The 23,498-nt window shown below is 52.3% G+C and overlaps 1 protein-coding gene and 1 long non-coding RNA gene across 8 annotated transcripts in view; one reads left to right on the forward strand and one right to left on the reverse strand.

Annotated features, from left to right (window-relative positions):
• The first annotated feature begins 6 nt into the window (after window positions 1-6).
• Window positions 7-15,450, forward strand: LOC112391620 (uncharacterized). The gene is made up of 3 exons (XR_003001534.1): window positions 7-245; window positions 4,449-4,523; window positions 15,317-15,450. It is a non-coding gene; the product is annotated as an uncharacterized LOC112391620 (long non-coding RNA).
• The window catches only part of SLC9A5 (solute carrier family 9 member A5), a 20,172-nt gene continuing 1,444 nt past the window's right edge, over window positions 4,771-23,498 (reverse strand). The window contains exons 1-18 of one of the 7 annotated variants that reach the window (XM_024732973.1): window positions 23,374-23,447; window positions 21,261-21,446; window positions 20,247-20,549; window positions 18,927-19,090; window positions 18,698-18,776; window positions 18,212-18,389; window positions 17,413-17,633; window positions 16,972-17,174; window positions 16,655-16,744; window positions 16,487-16,557; window positions 15,611-15,740; window positions 15,037-15,125; window positions 14,749-14,875; window positions 14,498-14,566; window positions 10,517-10,687; window positions 9,903-9,972; window positions 9,099-9,233; window positions 4,771-6,183 (exon numbers count right to left, since the gene is read on the reverse strand). In XM_024732973.1, coding sequence (XP_024588741.1) covers window positions 5,711-6,183; window positions 9,099-9,233; window positions 9,903-9,972; window positions 10,517-10,687; window positions 14,498-14,566; window positions 14,749-14,875; window positions 15,037-15,125; window positions 15,611-15,740; window positions 16,487-16,557; window positions 16,655-16,744; window positions 16,972-17,174; window positions 17,413-17,633; window positions 18,212-18,389; window positions 18,698-18,776; window positions 18,927-19,090; window positions 20,247-20,370 — 2,394 coding nt within the window. In that variant the 5' untranslated portion in view covers window positions 20,371-20,549; window positions 21,261-21,446; window positions 23,374-23,447 and the 3' untranslated portion in view covers window positions 4,771-5,710. Of the gene's footprint in view, window positions 6,184-9,098; window positions 9,234-9,902; window positions 9,973-10,516; window positions 10,688-10,715; window positions 13,799-14,497; window positions 14,567-14,748; window positions 14,876-15,036; window positions 15,126-15,610; window positions 15,741-16,486; window positions 16,558-16,654; window positions 16,745-16,971; window positions 17,175-17,412; window positions 17,634-18,211; window positions 18,390-18,697; window positions 18,777-18,926; window positions 19,091-20,246; window positions 20,550-21,260; window positions 21,556-23,373; window positions 23,495-23,498 lie in introns of those variants that run through there. The other 6 variants (XM_024732948.1, XM_024732966.1, XM_024732952.1 and 3 more) reach the window with 6 other exon arrangements.

Consider the following 23,498-nt stretch of genomic DNA (forward strand, 5'->3'; position numbering starts at 1 on the left):
GCCGGCCGGAAAGCGCGAAAACGCGGGCTCTTGCAGCGCCCCCGGCCCATCCACCCCCTCGTCCCCCGCGGGCCCGGACGCCTCAGCTTCACCGCCCTCCCCCGCGCCGCCGCCCAAGCCCCCGCTGACTCTGACTTGGCTTCTCAGTTCGCCGGTTGGGGCAGCGACCAACGGCCTTCCCACCGCGCCTGCTCAGCGCGCCGGAAGCGCTCCCCCGCTGGGGAAGGCGGCGAAGGTGCGCGAGGGTGAGTGAGCAAGGGGTCTGCCTGGGGCTGAGGGAAGGGGCTTGCAGGGTGGCGGCGTAGGGGAGGGGGCGCTTCTGCTCTTGAATGCACGCAGGATGCGGGGAGCCCTACCACAGCCTCCCTCAGCAAGACAAGGAGCACTCGTTCCTGTCAGCTGGGAGAAGAAAAGTGTGGGCCCAGGGGCCCAGGAGGCCTCTAGGATGACACCCTAAACCCAGGCCAGCTGCTTGGTGCTGCTGGCAGCCAGTAGGGGTATCTTCATGGAGGGTGGGAGGGAGGGGCCCTTCCGTTGCAGACCCCATCTTCCTTCCAGTCCTCAGTCCCAGGCACCAAGAGCCAGGTTGTATTATGCCATGATGGGCTGCTGTTTGGGTTAGAGAGAAGGAGGAGGCAGGGAGGGGGCTCTGTGGTGGGAGCTGACCCAGACCTGCCAGGAATCCACCAATCCGCCAGGCCCAGCCCCACCACTCGCTTGCGCTTGCGTTCCTGCACTTCTTTCATATACACTCCCTCCCCAGCCCCACACCCCTCCCACAAAATCCCACCGAGGAGGCTGAGACTGAGGTCAAGATTCTGGAACCAGAGGGCCAGCTCTGCTTTTCCACTTACCTGATGGGTGAACTCCAGCAACTCAGTTGTCTTTGAGCCTCATCTTACTCACCTGTAAAAAAAAAAAAAAAAGGAAGAAAAAAGAAAAGAAAGTCATTCTTTCCTCCTGGGATTGCCCCGAGAACTAGGAAAGATCCTGTATGTCGAAGGTCCCCTTGCTGCTAGCTCTTGGGTGGTGTTCGTGTCCTGCCCCTCATTTCATCCTCAGTTGGGGGACCCTGAACTGGTGAAAGTCACTTGGACAGTTGACCTGTGAGATCTCTCCCAGCTCTGAGGTGTGAAGTCCCTTTGGTGCATGTGGGCCTGCTGTACCGTAACATGCTTAGGCCCTTGGTTCCTTGTGGGGAGAGGGCAGTGGGTGCAGTGGCTTCCCTGGCTCTAAGGTAGTCAGCTCCTTCATGAGCCCAGGGAGGCTGCCAGAGGAGGGAACCTGGGCATCAGAAGCAGGCACAGAGGGAACAATAGCAATCCTCCCCTCCCCACCATCGCAGCTGCCACGTCAGCACCAAGTCCAGGTTCTTAGAGCAGCTGCCCAGGAGCCTTCTTCATGAGGGGATCTGGCTGTGAGTGAGGAGCCTTGGAGTTGTCCTGCTCCTTCCCCAACCCCCAGCAGGCCCTTTCATCCCACCCTCCTCTAGCTTCAGCGAGCATCAGGACCAACCTTGGCTCCCTCCCCAGCTGTCCTAGAGCCGCCCCACTGAGTCACTGCCTCCAGCTCCCTCCCTCCCCTTCTGCTGCCCACTGTCTGCCCACCCCCACCCACCAGCCAGGCACCCTGTGAGCCCTAAGAGCTGGTTGGACCTGCTGGCAGGCACATGTACCCCTCCAGTGCTAAGAGAGACCTCAAGCCACAGGCCATAAATGACCCCAGAACCCCTGAGCGCAGGCAGACAGACTGATTCAGCAGCAGGGCCAGGCCTTGGTTTATTCACTCTACATAGAATGTATGCTGTAAGCTTTGCGAAGACAGAGACTGTGTTTTATCCACTTCCACTTCTATACTTCTAGCACCTAGCACAGGGCCTGGAATAAATGTTGAGGGGTGCCTGAGACTGGTCGCACTACCCCTGTCCTCCTGAGATTCCCCATTTATGAGCCAGGTGTAAACCAGAGTCACAAATGGAGACAGATTCAGAGGCTCGGTCTGAAAGGGATGCAGAAGAGGCAAAGAGCTGCAGGATGCACAGCCCCAGGATGGCAAAGATACAGATAGAAATGGGGACAAACTGAGCCTAGTGGGGAGCACTGGAGGCTGGGCCTGGAGCCAGCCTGTGCCAATGACCACAGCAGGCTCTGTGGGCTGAGCTTGCAGGACTGAACAGTGACTCATGGGGCCCATCTCTGTGGCTCTCCTGGCAGCAAAATCTACTCACAGCAGCCTTTTCCACTGAGATCATAAAATGGGGATAGGCCTCCCTCCCCTGCCCCTTCCCCAGCCTTCCCTCAGCTTTGCATTTCTTACCAACATGACTCAACCAAAAATGAAGTGGGAGCTCTGTGCCTCAAGGAGCCTAGTGATAAGAGATCCACAATCATTGCCCTCATTCCATCCCAAACCTTGCATACCCTTTTTAGTACTGCCCCAGACAGTTAAGTTGACACATACCCTAAACCCTCCAGATCTCTCTCACCTCTGGCCTGAATAACTCCAGACTCCTTAGTGTGGTCTTCAAGACCTTCTAGAGGCATCACAGCCTTCCTGACCAGCTCTTACACAGGCCTGGAAAACTCATCTGATCACAAGTCTTGTCTCAAACTGTCTCCTGTACCTGGTATGTCCATGTCCATCTCCCCAGGTCAAAATCCTTCCTCCTTCAAGGCACTGGAGGCCACTTCTGCCATCCTGCCTAGTCTGGTGGTGACTTGCTTGCTCTCCTGCATCCCAGGTGCCTGCCTCCTCCCGGCTGTGCTCACCTGCTTTCTTACCCTCAGTCTGCTCATCTCTGACCAACCCTATTTGCCTGGAAGTACCCCTTTTACCCAGCTCCAGGCTCAGGAGCCCCTCTGCACCCCTCTCCCCTACACCATCAGTTGTCTGATGGTGGGGATTTTATTTCTAAACCTTTCTAATCTTGTAATTTTTGAAGGATGTGGTGTCTGGACCACCTTCCTCTGGAGACCTGGTTAAGATTACAAATGGCTGGGCTCCCGTAGGCCTGCTGAGTCAGAACCTTTGGGGTAGGCCCAGGAATCTGTGTTTGACAAGCTCCCAGTGATACTGAGGTCTGAGAATGGCTGCCTGCCCTCTTCAGCACAAGCACCTTCACATCCCTGGGCTGCTGGAGGAGCCTCCCAACAGGTCTTCCATTTCTAGCCTTTCCTCCTACCAACCCTTCCTCCACGTGGGGTTTCACACATCTTCCACCTGGCACCAGCTACATTCGAGCTCCCTAATGCGCATCACTGCCCGGACTCCCCAGATCATAATTCTCCAGGCTGGCTTTCTGCCACCTCCAAAACTCAGTGGGGTTACCCCACCCAAGCCTTTGTGTCCCTGGCTGGTCTCTCCCCAGCACATCACCCACTGCTCCTTGCTTTTCACCATGTGTGCTCCAGATATCTTTTATTCATGCTGCTCTTCCCACCTAGAATGCACCCATGCAATTTTGCCCATGTTGTCAGAGCCCCTCCACACACACACACACACACACACACACACACACACACACACACACTCATGCTCCTCCCAGAGCCCTCCCAGATTTCCTCAAGGCCTCATATGTTCCTTGGCTTGTAATGTAACACCAATGATGACAAACATAATCCCTTACCATGGGCCAGGCTGTATACTAGGTTTTTACATTTCATCATCTAATCCAGACAGCAGCCTTATGAAGTAAGTATGATTGTTATCTCATTTTAGAGATGAAGACACTGGGGCTCAGAGAGAATATGTGACATACCTACGATAACATAGCCAGTGAGTGAGAGCTGGGACTAACCTCTGGGCCTTAACACTGCCGACTATAAGCAGTGTGAGGGCAAAGCCTAAAAGTCACTCTTCCTTCTCTTCACACCTTCCCCAGGCATGACACAGAAAAAATGTTGACTAAATTTGTAACCTCTGCAGTGTGTTGGGTCCTTCAGATCTGTAAAGATTACACACAGGATGGTGATTACCTACGGCTAGGCAGAGGGTGAGGAGTGACGGCTGATGGTAGTTTCTTTTGGGGACGATGAAAACATTCTAAACTAAGGCTGTGGTGAGGGTTGCACAATTCTGTGAATATGTTAAAGACCACTGAACTGTACATTTTAAATGGGTGAATTTGATGGGGTGTGTGTTAGGTGTCAATAAAGATAGGTACTTTTTTTTTTTTTTTTTAATTTTCCAGCACAGTGGAAATTGAATCTGGGTCTGAGATTTCTGTCCCTAATGTTTCTGGACCCCACAGTATCCAATTTGTGTCAGAAACACTCAAGGTAACCAGCTCCCTTGAGATTGTCCTCCCACCCGCCAGGTGCAGAACATTTCTGTTCATTTGTCCTACACCTCCCTCCGGGTGTTTAAGGAAGGCTTATCCGGTCCCAGTGTGTGGTGGCTGCATCTTTGGGCACCTTGGCACCTGACCTCTGGAGTCTCTTTTCCTACAGGTTGTTCCCATTTTGTGGACTCCCAGTTCTGTGACCCTGTGCCCATACAGCAATCACCCGGACTGCAGGCATCCTGTAAGGTGACGTATTGGGAAGGAATGGGAGAGGAGGGAGGGAGGGCCATAGGGCCTAACAGTCCTTCCCAGGACCCCAGGACCCCCCTCCCCATTCTCTATCCAGGAAGCCCTGGGGCAGGGAGTTGGCAGTTTCCATCTCCCTCACCACCTGCCCTCTTGCCTCCTGCCCACACCCCAGAACCCCCAGACACATGGACACAGGACACACATCCATCCAAGAGATGTTTAATGTATCTTAGGTTCAAAGTACAAAATACAGGGCAGGCGCTAACCCCAGGAAAGTCACCTGCCACCCAGTCAGCCCCTTACCACTGCAGCCAGGTATCCCAGCCCCAGAGCAGTGGAGCAGTGGCCCTGGGATACCTGGCTCCTTTCCTGTTTGGGGAATAACAAGGTGACAATGTGGGTGGGAGCCCAGAGACCATCGTCTCCCCTCCTCATAAAACCCAGACCCAAGGATCTGAAAGGTCCAAACTTGGACACAGAGCAGCAGATCCCTCAGAGTAACCCTGGCTAAGAAGCAGCCCTGTTGTGAAGCCTGGCCCAGCCCTGTGGCCATAGTCCTGGAAAAGGAGGAACTATTGCCCCAGTGACTGGCAGCAAAGGGAAGGAGATAAAGCAAGGAGTGGAGACAGATTCTCACTGCCCTAAGCAAATTGATTATGGGTAGCTGACCCAACAGAGCAGCAAAGCCTGCTGCACCTCCCACCCCATACCCTCTGAGGACCAGCCCCTCGCGGAGCCTTCTGTCAGGGTACTGTCCTTGCACTGGCGCTAGGGAGGAGATGGAGGGCAGGAAAGGCCAGTGTCAGCTGAGGAATGATGCCCTTGCTTTGGGGGCAAGAATATCTGCGTAGAGTCACCCCATGAGGACCCTCTGGGGAAGGGGCATCAACTACCCGCATCTCTGGGCCTTGCCCCTAGAAGCTCTGGACTGGGTCTTGAGCCAGGGTAAGGGCCTTACTGAAAGGGAAAGTGGCAGGAGTTAGAAGCAGGAAGGGTGGTGAAAAAGGTCCCTGTGAGGACCAGCCCAGGAGACCCTTCTGACCTGCCCCAAGGGAGCCCAGTTGCTACTTCAGTCCAGGCCCCTCTAGCCCCATGTCAGGTTGAGTGGGCTCCTCTGCCCGTTGTGCAGGGAAGGTTTCCACAGGGGCTCGGCCCCCTGCTCCTTCTCGAGTCCCTGGGCTACAGCCGGCCACCTCTGTTGAACTGGATGCACCAGTGGGAGTTGGCGGTGCCTGGGCTGAGATGAGTGTGGTCCTCGTGTCCCATGAGGGGCTGCAGCTCCTGCTGCTGGGGGATGTCAGCGCTGCTCTCGCTGTGAGAGCGGCCAGCCTTGGCCAGGCTCGTGGGAAAAGCAAAGCTAGGGCGTAGATCAGAAGGCAGGTTGAGAGGGGCCTGGGACTCTTCAGTGACCAGTGAGCGGGGAGGCAGGCGGGTCATAGGTGGGGCCTGGGTACAGGGTGGGGATGCCAGGCTCTCCAGGGACGAGATGCTTTGGTTCCAGCCTGTCTGCATGTCCACGGGCACAATCTTGGTGGTCTCTGAGGACACGTAGACTGCCAGGTCCCCCTGCCCACTCTTCCAGGGCAGCTCCTTCTCTGCACAGGTTGGGGAAGGGGGTATGATGCGTGGGCTTGGACACACCTCAAGGCTCCCTGGGGACAGAGTACACATGCACTCATTACCAATCCAGTGGAATCTTTCTCAAGTATAAGCACACTTTCAATAAATCAGTTCATTCCACAATTGCTGCATAACATCCATGTGTGCAGTTATTTGATGCATGCCTTGCCGAGTGGAAGCGCCACAGCTGGTTTTGCTCCCCATAGTATGCCCAGCACCTAGCACAGGGCTGGGCACATAGCAGTTGCTCAACGAATACCTATTGAACAAATGAAAATAACTAAAGCAAGAGAAAGGGGGATCAAGGCAAGAAAAAACCCATCTACGATCAGCCCTCACCCAACTTGCAGTGCTAGTCTTAAACCACATCCTGCCAAGCCCCATCCCAGGGTGAGACAGCAGCAGAGTGAGGAAGATCTTGAGGCTTGGCCACTGGGCTCCTTGCCTGAGTTCCCACCACAGCCCTTTGGTGCGACAGAGTCCAGGAGTGTGAGCTCATGTGAACCTAACAACAGGCTAAAGCTGTGCCGGCGAGGGGGATGCCAGAGCACAGGGGACCTGAGAATCCCGGAACTGCTGGCAGCCAGCATGGAAGGCCTGGCCGCTGCATTACAGGAAGTCTGAGGTTCTGAAAGAGGAAACCTGCGAAAGAGCAGCCCTCTGGCCACCTACCACCCCTTGTTCTCCAAAGTCAAGCTCAATGCCTTGTGTATAATAGGTGCTCAGTATGTGTCTGCTCATTGATAAAGTCCTGAGCCCTCCAAAAATCTTGACTGAGTATGTTATGAAATGTATTAGTTCTGTGATTGAAAGTAAAACTACCTCTCTTGAAAGACCTGGGATGCTGGATTGAATTTTAACAACAACAAAAACTAAACAAAAAACTTCAGTGTTGGGCTTCCATAGTGGCGCAGTGGTTAAGGATCTGCCTGCCAATGCAGGGGACATGGATTCGAGCCCTGGCCCGGGAAGATCCCACATGCCACGGAGCAACTAAGCTCGTGCGCCACAACTACTGAGCCTGAGCTCTAGAGCCCGCGAGCCACAACTACTGAGCCCACGTGCCACAACTACTGAAGCCTATGCACCTAGAGCCCGTGCTCCGCAACAAGAGAAGCCACGGCAATGAGAAGCCCGCGCACTGCAACGAAGAGTAGCCCCCGCTCACCGCAACTAGAGAAAGCCCGTGCACAGCAACGAAGACCCAACACAGCCAAAAATTAATTAATTAATTAAAAAAAAAAACTTCAGTGTTCACCTTTAGAGGATGCTGGGGAACTAACTGTTGGTATGAAAACTGATAAATAAAATGAAAAATTCAAGCATTTATCCATTCTTCCCTATATGAACTGCACCTCAGAGTAACCAAGTAATTGATGAAGGTTTTCTTATAGAAGAATTACTGTTAATCAATGCAGATGAAAAAAGAGACATAGAATATCACCACTGTGCAACCCCTAATGAAATGTTGGATCTGGCAGTGATCACCAATGGCTGCCAAGACCGTCTGATGAAAAGTTGACAGGGAACTTGATAATGGATGGATCAAGCCAACAACAGCCAAAGCCTGTTATCAACGTTAACCTCACAAAAAGAGAGACACCCAGATGCTTCCCGGTGTGATGAATGCAATAGGAGGTACAGCATCACCACCTATGAAGTATGCTTACCAGATCTGATCTGGATTTAATTATTGGTTTAGAGGAAATATAAGGGTCAGTGAAACATATTAAATGATGCTTTGGGGATGCAATCAGCAAAATCCAGACAAAGAAAGACTGGGGGACAAAGAATCAGGTTATTTCAATAAATCCAGTGGAAGAAAAAAAGGTATTGGTGGGGGGAACCTATAAATCAGGGTTTTTCAAACTTGACATTATTGACAGGTTGGAAGAGATACTTTGTTGTAGGGGGGCTGTCCTGTGCATGGTAGGATGTTTACCAGCATCCCTGGCCTCTCTACCCACTCACTGCAGAGGTAGCCCTCCAAATGTGACAACCCATGATGTCTCCAGACAATCCCCTAGAGGGCAAAATCCCTCCACCACTACCCTCTTCAGAATCACTGCTGTAGATTAGAAGAGACTTATCAACCGGATTTCATGGGTGGGTCTTCTCTGGATTTTTATTTGAACAAACCTACTGTAAAAAAACATTAAGACAATCAGGGAAACTTGAACACTGACTGGATATCTGATAACAAAGATTTTGGATATGATAATGGTATTGTGGTTATATTTTTAAGAAGAATCCTTATCTTTTAGAGATACATGCTGAAGTATTTTTTGATAAAGTGATAATGATATTTGAGATTTGCTTCAAAAGAATCCAGTGAAGAGAGGGGCATAGTGAAGGGTATGGATGAAATAAGATTGGTTAGGAGTAGATAATTATTGAAGCTGGCTGGTAGATAGATGGGAAGTTTATTTTACTATTCTGTCTATTGTATATTTTGAAATTTTCTATAATATGTTTTTTATAAGACACCTAGGGTGCTTGAGCCAACTCAGGCTCCTCTCTCAGGTCAGGCTGCCACCCTCACCGGGTCTGTACCTGAGGGCTGGTGTGCTGAGCATGGGTCACAACGGAGCCTGGTGTTAGGTTTGCTTGTCACCTTGTGTTTCTCGCCAGAGAGTAAAGGGAGGCAGCACGGCAGTAAAAAGGCTTTGGGCTTTGAATCGGGTGGGTTAGGTTCAAATTCTGGTTCTGCTGGCTCTGGACAAGTCCCAAATTCCTTTGAGCTCAGTTTCCCCATCTTGGTTGTTGTGAGGATTGAATCAGATCATGTATGTCAGGTGTCTGACATAAAGGAGATGCTCAGTAAATGCTGGTTGGTGAATAGATGAGCGAATAGGAAGAGGTATTGTCTGGAGTAGAGGCCATCAGTGAAGGGGGAGGAAACCAGCTGCACAGTTCCAGAGGGAGGTAGGCGGGAGGAAGCCATTACCTGAAACTTTGCCCTCTTGGAGAACCTCACTGGTAGCCCGAGCCACAAAGATGATCCCTTCATCGTCCTCCTTCTCTGTCTCCGAACTGTCGCTGTCCTCCTCCTCCTCAGACTCTACGGTTAATATCACAGCAGCTGGAGAGGGACAAGAGCCAAGTGGGGTTGGCCACCAGCAGCTGCCTCTTGGTACTGCACAACTCCAAGCCGGACCCCCTGTCCACCCAGGTAGAGCCTGCAGTTGGCAGGGACACCTGCTTTGTCCTGTGGCTGTTACAGCACTGGCCTATGGAGTTGGGTGTTTGAGAGGAAGGGAGGTGGGGCTGCAGAGCTGAAGGAGGCAACAGGGAAAGCCAAGTCCTCAGAGGAAGCCATCAGGAAAGTCACACTTTCCAGCTCCCCCATCATCTCTCAGCCCCAGATCCCATTGTCAACTGGAAGCGTAAACATCTGGAGGGCTGGAAGGCCCATCAGGGTGCAGCTCATCCAAACTCCTGGTTTTATAGACGGGGACACTAGGGTTCACCCATCCTTCAAGGCCCAGACCAAGCTCCCCCTTTTATGACACCTTCTCCAAGTCCTCAAGGCCTGTAACCTGTAGTTAGCTATCTGATGTTACAGATGTCTAATAACTGCTTAGATATGTTCAGCTTTGAAATCAAGTATGCCCATCTAGTCCCTGAGGGGAAGAGCCCCAGTTTATGGTATTGAATGCTGTACAGAGGAGGTCCTTCAGGCTTCTGGCTGATGGGCCCCTGCCCTTTCCCTCCCTATCCCATCCTCAACTCCACCCCACTCCCTGCTTGCCTGTGTCCTGGAAGCCCAGGTCTCGAGGAGGTTTCCCATTTGTAGCCTCCGTGTTAGCCATGCCATCCTTCTAAGGACCAAAAAACAAAAAAACAAAAAACCCTAAGCCTCTGGCCTGGCTCCAGACTCCAACCCTGTCGTCTGGTGGGGTCAACAGGACAGGTCTTCCTGATGCAGCAGGGAAGGGAATCTGTCAATCCCAATGGTTCTACCATCCCTTGACCCCCCCCCCACCCCCACCCCCGCAAGTGTGGAGTCTGACATGCCCCAGCAAGGACACTCAGTACGTCAGCTTGGGCTGAATAAGGAGCTCATGGAGTCCCCCCAACGAGGAATCTGCCTTTCTCCTGCCCATTTCACCTCTGGTAGGTGGTCCTGCTGCCTCCCAGCATGTGACCACATGGACAAGAGGCTGATCTCCTTCTGAAGCCCTTGCCTTCCCCTTCTGGGGCTCCAGGAAGATGCAAAAGGGAACCCAAGCTGCTGCAGCCCCCAAGTCCCTGAGAATTATCCATCTAAGGGGGCCCCCTGGGCTGGATTCCAATACTTGGGAGCTCAAAACTGCGTGCCGTCAGCCTGCAGCTGCAGACAGGAGTCCCAGAGAAAGCACATGCCTTCTTGCGGCCGGCCTTGCGGGGTCGTGGCTTGCTCTTGGTGAGGCAGATGTTGTGCTTGGTGGGCTTAAAGGACTCCAGCCGCCGCTTCATGTTCTGCTGGAAGACCTCCTTGTCCTGGCGCTCCTGCGCATCCTCAGAGATGAAGTGGCGGCTGCAGCTGGCTTTGTACTGACAATGACAGCCCCGCCCTGCCGTGAGGCTGGGTGTCCCGGCCTCCCACAGGGACCCCAGGCCACAGCCCCATGTTCACCATAGCTCCTGCCGGCCCACTGTTGCCAGAACTAGCCATGGATTGAAAAAACAAAACAAAACAAAAAATACAGTAGGGACCCAGCCAGACTCTATACTCTCTATATGCTCAGTTCACTGGGGGAAAACTTTCCTTTATCCCAGAACCTGTTCCCTCAAATTTGGCTTTCCGTATTCCCTACTGCCCTCTCCCAGTTCTCTCTGATCTGAAGTGACAAGAGGCAGGGGACCCTGTGTCTTGTCCCTCAGGGCTACTGTGAGACCAAGGGGGGCATTTCCTTCTTTGCACCTCTGTTTATCTGAGCCTGGTCCACATGCCTGGCCCATTTGCCTCCTTTTACCTACACAGGACTCTCTGTCCAGCTGGAACTCTCCAGCTAGCCAGTTCTACAGCCACCACCGTGACTCCGCAGGCTGCACTTTGAACTTCCATGACTACCTGTCTTGATACCTTCGACCCCCTCAGTCCCACAATACCTGAATTGGTGTCCAATTCAGGACCACCCCCATCTCCTCTTTCCAACTCTTTCTCATAAAGACCAAGCCCACTACACACTCACTTAGACTGTCTCCACCTCTGCCCTTGACTGCTGAGAGGCCTTTTCATAACCTAGTGGTAACCCCCCAAAGTACTGCCCACATGTTCCCAGTCATTTGTCTTGCCTCACATCCCCAGTCTGGTCCCTTTCCTTTGCCTCATTTTTCCTGCTTCCCTGAGCTGGATCTAAGAGCCCCCTTTAAGTCTCCTCCCAGCTGCCCTCTTCTACGCGCTCACACAGAGGTGCCCCTCTCTCCTGGGCATGCGGGGGCCCAGCTCCTTCACAGGGCTCCTCACTCCCCAACCCAGGCCTCCGCTTTGCTTAGCTCACTCCCTGCCTCCAGCAGTTCCCTGCTCTGCTCCCTCCTCCCTCCCGGTCCTCCACTCTCCTGCATCTTCAATCCTTCCCTCGACTCTGGCCCCCCTCCCTCTGCTTTTAAGCATGCTCCTGCCCTTACCTCCTTGAAAAAGGCCTTTCCATTGATACCATTGCTTCGCTTTTGCTGCCAGACTTTTACACTTACATTCTGACACTTCCCCTAGTACCCATTCCTTGACTATCAGAGAAACAGCTCCATGTACATGTATAGCTGATTCACTTTGTTATAAAGCGGAAACTAACACACCATTATAAAGCAATTATACTCCAATAAAGATGTTAAAAAAAAGAATAAAAAAAGAAATGCAAACTAAAAATAAAATACAGCTCCAGGGGGGTTTGCCTGATTACAACTTCAATGTGCTGCTTTCTCCCTGGTCAGCAGTGCCATGGCCTCTGGTTAGGCAACATCTGTGCAACGTCCAGCCCTCCTTATGCCCCAGGCCTCCAAGACACCATCTGCTACTGCCCCTCCAAGGGCTCCTTCTCTCTCCTCCACTGGCTCCCCTTCCTTTTCTTACATGTGCATTCCTCAGTGTTGTCCTTGGCCCCCCTCTCTCCCCTCTAAATGCCCTCCCCAGTGAAAGTGTCCTCGCTCAGCGCCAGCTAGCCCAGGGATACATCTGTGTTTCCCAAACATCAGCCATCAGACCAGCTACATGTGAATCCCCTCAGGGGACTTATTAAGAGCAGGTTCCTCATCCCATTGCACACTACAGGATCAGACTCTCCAGGAGAAGCCAGGAATATGTATTCTAGCAAGCTCCCTGGGAGATTCTGATGTAGCCAGGCCAGGAAACCTCTGATATAGATTGCTTCCAAATCTTTATCTCCAGCCCGTATCTCTCTCCTAAACTATAATCTTATGTTTCTAACTGCATACTAGATACTTCTGTCTCTCTCTGATGATATTTCTGTGAAGAACATGAGGAATTATGGATTGTGTTCTGGCATAACTAAGTGGATTTAGAACTGGTTGAGTAACCATACCCAAAAAATTCTTGATCAAGGTCAGTCTGGAGGAAAGTCTTTAGTAGCATGCCACAGGGCTCTGTCCTCAGCTCTATCCTGTTCAACATCTGTATGTTGATTTTGATGAATACAAAGTTAACAGGCTTAGCAAATTTTCCTATGATGTGAATCTGAGGAGATATTTGGTGGCAGACATGGGATCCAAACAATGGAATGATGGGCTAAATCAAATAAGATGACATTTAACAGGGATAAGCACAATCTTAATCCAGTTTTTTTTTTAATTGACTTCACAAGAACTGGTTGGACTGAACCATTGACCAATCTTACACACACACATCCACAGACAGTCATTATGTACTTCCTGATGTAATACAATAAGAAATACACAGCACACCTATCGAATGTTCCTGAATACAACCTGGCCTCCAGATTTAACTACCAAGAAATACAGTATGTAGAGGAACATGTTAAACACCACCACTGGAATGCAATCAGCAGAATCTGTAAAATGGAACATTCTCTGAGATAATGGATCCAGTTTCTTCAGTAAGTAAATAATGAGAAAAAAAGGAAGACAAAACTATCACAGATTTTTTTAAAAAAATAGAGACATGTTTACTAAATGCAAACTGTGGACTTTATTTGGATCCTGACTTGAACAAACCAGCTGGAAAAAGGTATTTATTGGCCACTGGCTGGATATTTGAGGTGAGAAGGAATCACTGTTATTTGTTGTAAGTGATAAGGGTACTATGGCTTTTTTTTTAAAAAGAATTCTTGCCACCTAGAGATACATATGGAAATAGTTAGAGATGATATGATGTCTGGAGTTTGCTGTAAGATAATAAAGTGTAGCTGGGGCGTAGGGGGGGACAGAATGTAACAGAATTGACCATGCATTGAAAATTATTGGAGGTGAGTGGTGGTTAAATGAGTTATTCTCTCTAGTTTTCTGAACGACAGAAATTTTCCATAAGAAAAAAGTAAACAAAACCAAAAAACAAACAAACAAAAAACCCCACAGGTTGGATGCAACAGGGTTTAATAGTCATTAACTGAGGAAGACATGGTGGGTTGCCTGACTGTAAGGACAATATGGGGCCTCAGGGTGGTGAGCCAAAGCTGGAGGGATTCTGGGCTGTGAAAAGAGAATGGCAAGTTCCAGAACTAGAAAGGTGAAAGAGCCCCTGTGCCAAACGCAGGCCATGGCAGTGAAAGCCCAGAGTCCTAACCACTAGGCTACCAGAGAACTCCAAGAGCCCTCATTTCTAATGACTAAAGAAGGCACACCAAGGACAGGAGCTGCTGGCCTGAGGGCAAGGAGGCCTGTGTGGAAGGAAGCTGTTTTGAAACCTTTGCAGACTTACTCTGCAGAGCTGCAGAGAGTCAAATCAGGACCAGTGGGAGAAAATTAAAGGAAACCAATCTGTCTCAGCGGTAGAAACAGCCTTGACTGTTAAAGCTGCCAAGAATGGTAACAGCTGGCTTCTCATTTCAAAAAGGTTCAAGGTAATGGCTTGCTGCCCCCTTGTGGGGTTGCAACAGATTCCTTCCTGTATGGGTTGGGCCTTTCCAACCCCAAAGCTTCATGACCTGCATTGGACTAAACTCACATTACCTAAAACAGATGTCTGCCTCCCCCAGGTTAAGGTGGTCCTGCAGGCGGCTTCCTCAGCACTCCTGTTCTGTGACCCCATCAAGCCCTCTGTATCTCCTGCTCTCCCCTTCCTGGCTGATCACACAGTTCTTTGTGCTCCTCTCCCTTCCGACCACCCGGGTCTAATCCACAGTGGTTCACTCCAGCTTCCCAACTGGCTCTCCCAGCCTCTCAACTCACCCCCTCCAGTTTGATCTGCCCTCTGCTACCAGAGAAGACATTCTTAAACAGCTCTTGTAACAGGCCAACCTTTCTCAAAAAAAAAAACAAAAAAACAAAAACTAAAGGTTATAACCAACAAGATGAAGCCCACACTCTTCAACTGGGCATCCATAGCTCTCCACAAGCTGGTGCCAGCTGCCTCTTGAGCCTTCCATTGTGGCCTCCCCAGACAATGCTCCCCCTCAGAACTCTGCCCTGCCTGTTCTCACCCTGTAGCGAGGTTTGTAAAGGCCTCCACAGAGCAGGTGGTGCATCACAGCATCCTCACGGTCCCGGCCGCTGCGTACTGTGTCAATCACCTGCAGATCCAGACATGCTCCACTGCCACTCTCCCTCCTGCAGGAGGGAGGAGACACGTGTGCTAGGGACGGGCCAGGAGGCACAGGCCAGGGGAAGGGCAGAAGCAAAGGTGCTCACAAATCTTCCCCAGAAGGGATTCAGAGAGAGGGCGCAATAGAGAGGAGCTTGAGGAAGGGGGAGGGGGCTCAAGGACTTACAGCAGGTTGGTGACAGAGGTTTCTGCCACAGAATTGCGGCTGGGCATAGAGGGCAGAGTGAGCCCGGTGGAGGACAAGACGTGGCCTCCCTGCAGGGGCCAAGTCAGAGGTCAAAATGGCAATCAGATGAAAGGTGGCCCAGACAATCAGAGGGTAATAAAAAGAATAACAATGGTTAACACACTTTGCTCTTTTGAAGTTCCAGGGACTGTGCTAGGCACTTTTTATACTGAATCTACAAAACTCTGACAGAGGTACTTTTACTCGTGCTTTCTTACAGTTGAAACTGAGGCTCCGAGAGGATAAGTGACTTACCCAAGGTCACAAGCGTGAGATGATAAGAACTGAACCACATCTCCTGACTCCAGAGTCCAGCTGTTTCCCACCTTCCTGTACTGCCTGCTAGACTCTACATGTCAGCATCAGGCCAGGCTCGTTCCTGCAGCTGCCACTTCACAAGACTATGGAGTCTGCTGGGAATTCCCAACTCCCTGCTCAGGGCCTGCCTGCTTGTCACCGCTTCCTGCCTTGCCCTGCTGGCCACCTGCCCACCCACCATTGTCTGCCGGCCCACCTGGTCCACGAAGCTGATGGCATCCCGGATGTTGAGTCTGTAGTACACATCCCAAATCTGGTCCCGGATGCGGTAGGCTGACCGCCGCATCAACAGCTGACTCAGGTACTTCTTATCAAACTGCTCCCACCTACAGAGGATGCCAGGCCCGGTCCTGAGTGCCATCCCTAAGGCCTGGGCGGCTGGCCCTTCCTCAGACAGGGCAGGGGCACCGCCAGCGCTGGGCCTATGTCTCTTGGTGTGGGCATCAGTCAGGGAGAATCTTGAAGCTGGTCCCTGCCCTTACGGAACTGACAGTGTTGTAGGAAAGCCTGACATTAATGAAGTTATTACATATAACTGTAAAATTACAACCATGGTAAGAACTATAAAGGATAATTATAGAGTATGATAGGGATTTGTCCTAGTCAGGGAGGCCAAGGAAACCTCCCTAAGGACTTGATGCCTGTGGTAAGATCTGAAGGATGAATAGAGGTTAAGTAGGTGAGAGGGAGGCAAAGGAATGTTCTAGTAGAAAGAACAACATGTGCACAGGTCCCAGTGGCCAGGGCCGGGGGAGCATGGTGGGTTCTGAGTTTCTAAAACAGGGTTCATTTCATTGGCAGACAGATAGTCAAAGACACAGCTGAGCACAATGCGGCTGGTGTCTGGAGGTGCCAGACCATGCAGGGCAGAGCGCGCAGGCCTCACTGGGAGCCTTGTCTTATCCTGAGAGTACTGGGACACCAGTACTGCCAGTACTGCCCGAAGGGCTTCAGGAAGGAGTTGCCCAGCCTGAGCCTGACTGTGTCCCTCCTCAGAAGTGTGCACATCCCCCATGCTGCCCTGGCTGGTGAGGCTGCCGCTGCTGAAGGAGCCTCGGAGCAGCTCCCTCACCTGTCCCTCCAGTAGTGATAGCCATGGTGCCCCACAACGTCCTCCACTGCAGCCAGAATGTGGTCAAAAGTCTAGAAGGGGGGTGGGTAGGGGGACCGGATCAGGACTCTGCTCAAAATAGGAGAAGGGAGAGAGGGACAGGCGGAGGGATGGGGTTCTGGTACCCACGTGCTCATGCAGCTCCTGGTTCAGGGTAGGTTTGTGATGCTCACTCCTCTTCACCTTCAGCCACTTGACCAGTGGCTTGATGGTCAGGCCCTACGGACAGGCAGCCAGTGAGCCCTGCCCTGTCCAGTTCCCTGCTGCCTTTCCCTCCTCATAGTTAGGCCTCAGCTTCTGTATCCCCACCTCACTGCACTCAAGGTCTGGGAAGTCAGGCCCCCCTGCCTCCCACAAGAGGAAGAGGAGCCCCTCTCCCATAGGCTCTAAGCCTCCCCCAGGGCCTGCCAGACCCTCTCCCCATCCAGCCTCGTGGGCGCTCCCACCTGCACGATGACTGTGAAGAAGACCACCACAATAGTGGTGGCTACAAAGTAGTCCTTGGCAGGGATCTTGGTCCTGTCCAGGAGGATGACGAGAGCGAAGGCCACAGCCCCCCGCAGGCCCCCATAGGACATCACCACCTGGTCAATCTTGTCCAGAGGGACCAGCCGGAACTGATTCAACACCCACGTCTGCAGGACTACGCCTACAGCAGGAGGGAGGCCAGTGGGAGCAGGGTGTTGGAGGGCACGCCTACAGCAGGAGTGGAGGGCGCTGGGCATGGATGGCACCAAGTATGTGGGCTAAGGTCTGACAGGGGCTGGGAGGGGTGAGCAATAAGGGGAGGCTTAGAAATTGTTGTCAAGGATGTGGACTCAGACTGGGAGATGAGCTGGGAGGGTGGGCAGGAAGGAGGGTGGGAAAGCAGAGGGTGCCGGCAATACCGAGGGCTCGGAAGAACAGGATGAAGAAGAGGGTGCCCAGCACCAGCCCAGAGTCCCAGGCCCACTTGGAAGAGTCCACGGCCGAGATGCCAAGCAGCATGAAGATGATGGTCTCAGCGCAGCTGGCTAGAGTCTTCATCGTGTACTTGACAGCTGTGCGGGACTTATGGGAGATGTTGGCCTCCACGTACTTCTTACAGCCCAGGCCACACATAGTCACCCTGGGAGAGGAATGGAGAGTTAGGGCGAGTGAGGAGGGGCCACAGGAAGCACAGCCCTTGGGGTTTGAGCGTGCACAGGAGAGGGTGTTGCCCATCACAGGATGTCAGATTCTCAGAGCCAAAGCCCAGGGAGGCATGGAAGCCATCCAAGGGTAGGTAGTGGTGGTCCTGGGATAAAAGGCTCCGAATCTCCAGGCTTCCCTCTCGGTGCCTTCTGGAGGGGGGAGGTGGGAGAAACATGCTCTGACTAGCGCACTGTCTGAGGCACCTTTTAGAGTTCTGTGGCCACCAGAGCCAGTAGCACCAGGCCTCAAAGTCCACTTCCAGCTCAGCCTACACCCCAGAGAGCACTTTAAGCAGAGGAATTTTGGGTTCTGGGGTGCCCAGGACAGCCCTAGAGTCAGGTCCTGGAATGTTACCTGAGGCTTAGTATCTCCCCAGGGGAGTCTGAAGCTCCCACTCCCACAAGGGCTCAGGGAGACCTATGGACTCCTCCGGGTCCTGCTTCTGTCCATGTGAGGGCGACCATCTCCAGTGCCCCCTCCCAGCTGCCTGCCTGCAAGGCCCCCAGGACTCACGCAAGAATGGCGGAGAGCGAGGCCATTTCAGCAGTAAGGTAGGCTGCGTAGGCGAGGAGGAAGACCAGCAGAGGCTCGATGATGCGGACCCGCTTGGTGAAGCGTGTGGTCAGGGCCAGGAGGAAGGCAAAGACTAAGCCCACGGCTGCCCCGCCCAGACTGACCACAAACAAGGAGGCTGGGGGAGGAGTGGGTTGTCAGCATGACCCCTGGCCCGGACCCCACCAGGGCTGACAAGACTGCTGCCTGGCAGGGAGTGGAGGATGATGCATGCCCACTGTGCTCCCCAGGGGTCAGGGTCCCAGAGCTAGGATTCCAGGAAAGGCCCTCCTTCTCAGGTTCTCAGGGCCCTATTTCTCCATACATGGGGGAAGGGAATGAGGCAACCCGAGCAGCGTCCTCTGTCCTGACGCGGTGGGGGGCAGGGGCTCAGCAACCCAGGGGAGGCAGACCTCCAGTGCCCGCCAAGAGGGAGGAAATACTGACCGACTCCCTTCAGGTAGTCAGTGGCCTGCACGTTGGCAGAGCCCATCTCCACAAAAGAGTTGCAGACCTTGTACAGCACCTAAGCGAGAAGAGGAGTATCAGGAGCGGCGGGGGAAGGTGGCAGCCTGGACTGCGTGGAGACGGTGAGGCAGGGCCCGGGGAGGAGTGGGGCCTGGTCAGAGCATGGCAGCCTGGGGTCAAGGAACGGCAGCGAGCCGAGCACTCTCACCACAGTAACTGCATCGTTGAGCAGGGACTCGCCGAAGACGATGATAAAGAGGGTCTCGTTGACGTGCACCTCCTCAAAGACAGCCAGCACGGCCACGGGGTCCACTGCTGAGATGAGGCTCCCGAACAGCAGGAAGTCCAGCAAGCCAGCCTGCACTCTAGGGGCTTTCGAGGGACAGCAAATGGTGAGGTACTGAATTGCCTACAGCAGTCCCTGTGACAAGCCCAGACTCCAGCCCCACTATTAAAACAAGTATCCCCAGAGAGGACCTGGGACGGTGAAGAGAGCGTCGGCCTGCAGGTCAGGAGACCTTAGGTCTTGAGCCTAAGGCCTGCCTTTGCCACTTACCAGCTCTGTGATGTTGGCACTGTCATTGTCACATGACTTCTCATAGGCCATGCCTCCTCATGTGCCTGCCTAACAGTACTGCTGCAAAAATCAACCCAGGAGATGGCTACGAGAGCTCTATGTAACCTGGAAAGCTAAGGTGGCACTGACAGTAAGAACTGCAGCAACAGTAATACTAACCACCAGCAGGTGGAAGTTGGCTGCTGACTGGCTTTATTCGGGAGAAGAACGAAAGGGAGTGCTTTCTCCCACACCGGTGGTTCTCAGCCTAAGGAATTCGACATGTCTGAATTATCAACATTCAGGCTTGAATGGATTTGGGGGCCAGGGAATGAGGAAGAAGGGAGCAGGACAGGGCAGCCTGAAGGCAAAGAGCCTCAGGAAAACAGACCTCTCCTGCTCACTTTGGACCTGATACCGAATGAGTTTAAGGGCCTCTATTTCCTCATCCATTAAAGTGGGACAAATTATAACCCCGGCAAGGTTGCTATGAAGAGCCAGTGGGATGAGTAAAGAGAGAACACCCAGTGTAGTGTCTTGCATTCTGTGGATGTATAATATGTATTTATTAAAAATAATAATAAAAACAGAAAACCACCCTGATGTGACCTGGGCAGAGCCCTCACAGGAAAGGTGAGCTGTGCCTCAGGGGAGCCAGGCTGGCAAGTGGCAGTATGGTATCAGGGCAGGAGGCAGCCAGAGTCCCAGCCTTGGCAGCCCACACACAGCTGGGAGCCAGGCCCCTACTCAGCTGTCATCTGCAGAAGCCCAGACTCATCTGGCAGGGACCTAAATGAAGGCTGAAGGCCCATCTGGAGCATTGCCTCACACTCCAGTTGGGAGGGACCTAAGATGGAGCTCTCAGGGCATGGCTGTCATCAACATAGGATCTTCAGAGCTGGAGGAGAAGGGAGTTGGGTGATGAGGCTGGCATAGCCTCCCGCTACCAGTCCAGGTCTTAAGGTCACTCACCCACAAGTCCAGCCTGCTGCAGGCCCCAGAGGGCAGCACCTGTCGTGAAGGCATTCCAGAGTGTGCCCACCACAGCGTAGGTGAGGATGGCGCCCAGGTTGTCAAAGAATAGCCGGCTAGGCATGAAATAGCCCGAGTCCAGCACGATAGGAGGCAATAGGAAGAGGAAGAAGGTGCCTGGCTCCAGCTGGTATTCAGCTTTCTTGGCCACAGCCAAGACAATGCCCCCCAGCACCAGTCCCAGCAAAATCAGCAGGCAGCTCTCAGGGACCAGAGACGTCACCTTCCGAGACAAGTGAAACACTACAATGCAAGAAGAGGGCAAGAGGTATCAGCTTATGGGATGCATGCGCGCGCACACACACACACAAACACACACAGACACACACACACACACACACACACACACAGTGGCCTATAACCTCCCAATCTTAGAAGTTTATTCAAGGTCGAGACCCCTGACACTGGGACCAAGGAGGAAGAAACATTCAGGATTGCTAGAATCTCCAGCCTCCAGGGCTTCAAATCCCCCACTGCAGCCAAAGTTGTCTGTTTCTTGGTGCTTCTGTCATGGTAACCTAGACCTTTGCTTACTTTTTCCACCTCTGGAAATGCCCCCTCCTCTCTACTCTCATCCTTGAAGGACCTCACCTTTCTCTGATCTCCCTTATCCATTGCCATTATTTGAATCTCAGCAAATACTAGGTATATTTTTATGCATAACACAGCTGTAAAAATCAGGACCTCTGGAGTCAGGCTGCCTGGGTTTAAAGCCTAGCTCTTCCATTTACTAGTTCTGTGACCTTGGAGCAAATAACTTCACCTCTTTGATTTTCAGTTTTCCCATCAGTAAAATGGGGATAAAAACAGTAATGATCTCATAGGATTGTTGTAAGGTTTAAGTAAGGCAGTCTACTCAAAAGCACTTAGCCCAGTGGTTTACAGTAAGCACTCTATAAATGTTACCTATTATTGTGCCCTGCCTCTCGAGCTAGACCATAATGCATAACATACCTCCTAGGAGCACTGTAGACCTCCTAGCCCAATGTGCTTTTCATTATATAGGCTCACTAAGGAGGACTCAGTAGTTTAAAAAGCATTAAGTTTAGCAGAGATCCAGTTCTTCTTCTGGCTCCATTCCTTCCTAATTGTGTGATCTCAGGCAAATTACTTAATTTACCTGAATTCCAATTTCTTCTCCTGTAATATGGGAAAAGATACCCATCACACAGGGTGAGGATAAAATGATATAGTGTGAATTTTCCTAGCAGAATGTCAGACACATAATAGGATCTCAGCAAATGTTAATTCAATATGACTCTGAGAGAAAATAATAACAGATCTGTCCCTAGGAAAGAAGAGGAGGTTTTCTAGCCCTATTGCCACTCCTACCTTTGCCTCCTAATATACACTGTTTTGGCTTTCCCTTGGGACCTGAGACCAGATGAGCACCTCTCCCCAGACAGTCCCTAGAGTGGTAGGTAGTGAGGGAAGCCTCTGTGTTAGGCTGTGTGAGACCCAATGCCAAGACAGTGCCCTTTGGAAGCTGTACCCAGAGAGCCTAGGGTAGTGCCTGGCACATGGTGGGATCTACATAAATATTTGGTGAATAAAAGGGAAAAAAAATCTCCTGGTAATGAAGCTGGGGGAAGGTATCTCTGAACATTCTACCCATCTCCCCTGCCCCCATTCCCAAGGATTTTGTTTTGTTTTGGTTTGTTTTGTTTGATGAGAAAAAGGCTCTCTTCTACCTCCATAGGAGATGTCATCCAAGCTAGAAAAAGCACTATGATTTATGGGGGAAACTACAGTCATTGCTGTAAACCCTAAATAAGACAAGAACTCTCCAACTGGCAGACTTCTCAGCAAACCCAATTCTTGGCTCCCAAATCTGAGGCTCCTCCCACCTTGCTCTCATTGCTGCCAGGCCCTAAGGTGAGCTCAGCCATAGCTCTTCCCACACTCATCCCTACCTTTGGTCCCCCTTTCCTCTCCTTCAGGGACTTTATTCCATCCTTATCTCCAGAGCATGTATTAATCCCAGTAAAAAACCCTTCACAAAAGCTGTTCTCTGACAGCACTAGGCTCCCTGAGGGCATTTCAAGCCCCATTTTCCATTATTAATGGACTGCCACAGCAGAGTGGAGAGTTCTTCTGTTCCTGCCCAGCCCCCAGCCCCAGCTGTGTCCCTGGGGGGAGAAGGGGGCAAATCCTAGACTGTGTGATTCCTACATGAAGACTGTATTGGTGAGACTGGAGTACAGGCTGTGCCTGCATAGATGGGGAGTGAGTAGCAACGGCTCAGCTATAATTAGTCACCCCCACAGCAGAGCCTGCACAACAGGGAGAGGGAGGAGGGTCTGTGGTGGGAGGAGGGACCACTGGCTGCTCAGAAGTGGGGAGGAAGGGGCAGAGACAAGGAAAAGCAGCTCTATTCAAGGAAAGGAGTCTGAAGCACAACCTTTATTGTGCAGACTGAAGGAGACTGGATGTATGAAAGCATCCAGTGCAGGCAGTGCAGAGTATAAAGCCCCAATAAATGGAAGTTTCTTATATCCTGAGGAGGGAAGAAGGTAGACCTGAATTGGGGTGGGGGGCACAGCTAGGCACAAGAAGGGGCCACCTTTAGGGGAGCAGAGGGGGGATAGAGGAAAAGTGGCAGTTTAGTATCCCAAGAGAATGGACACTTGGCGGTGGCCTCCAGGGAAGGCTGCTTCCTCAGAACCAGGATGCCTGGGTTTGTAGGAGAACACCATCCCCTCAATGTCCCCACACGTCTTCACTGCTGACAGAAGCTTTCAGGAGGCTGGGGATTGGTGGAGGAGAGCCCAGATCAAAGAGCTTACTTCAAGGAGAAGAGAGGAAAGGGCAAAGGAATCTAGGGATGGGGCTGGAGAGAGCTGGGGCAGCCCTTTGAGAAGGCAAATCCTCAGGGCTCCCACTCGAGGAGAAGAGGAGGAGGGAGATCAACAAGAGGAGGCGCAGAAACAATGTGAGAGCCTGGATTTGTGGAATCGGAAGCTAGGTCGGGGCACTCTGCAAGAAGCCGGCCCGGATCTGGGGACTAGGGGTTGGGGGCGGGTCCAATGACGGCCGCCGGCCCTGGCGCACGCACACACGCACTCACCGATTTTAGCCAGGCTGGCCACCAGGATCCAGAGGGCTACCAGGTAGGGCGCCTCCACCTCGTGCCACTGCCAGCGGAAGAGCGCCAACCCTGGGGGAGGCTCACCCGGCGACCCCGGCTCCTGG

Source organism: Neophocaena asiaeorientalis, unplaced genomic scaffold, assembly GCF_003031525.2.
Source record: "Neophocaena asiaeorientalis asiaeorientalis breed wild unplaced genomic scaffold, Neophocaena_asiaeorientalis_V1.1 scaffold90, whole genome shotgun sequence".
Lineage (NCBI taxonomy): Eukaryota > Metazoa > Chordata > Mammalia > Artiodactyla > Phocoenidae > Neophocaena > Neophocaena asiaeorientalis.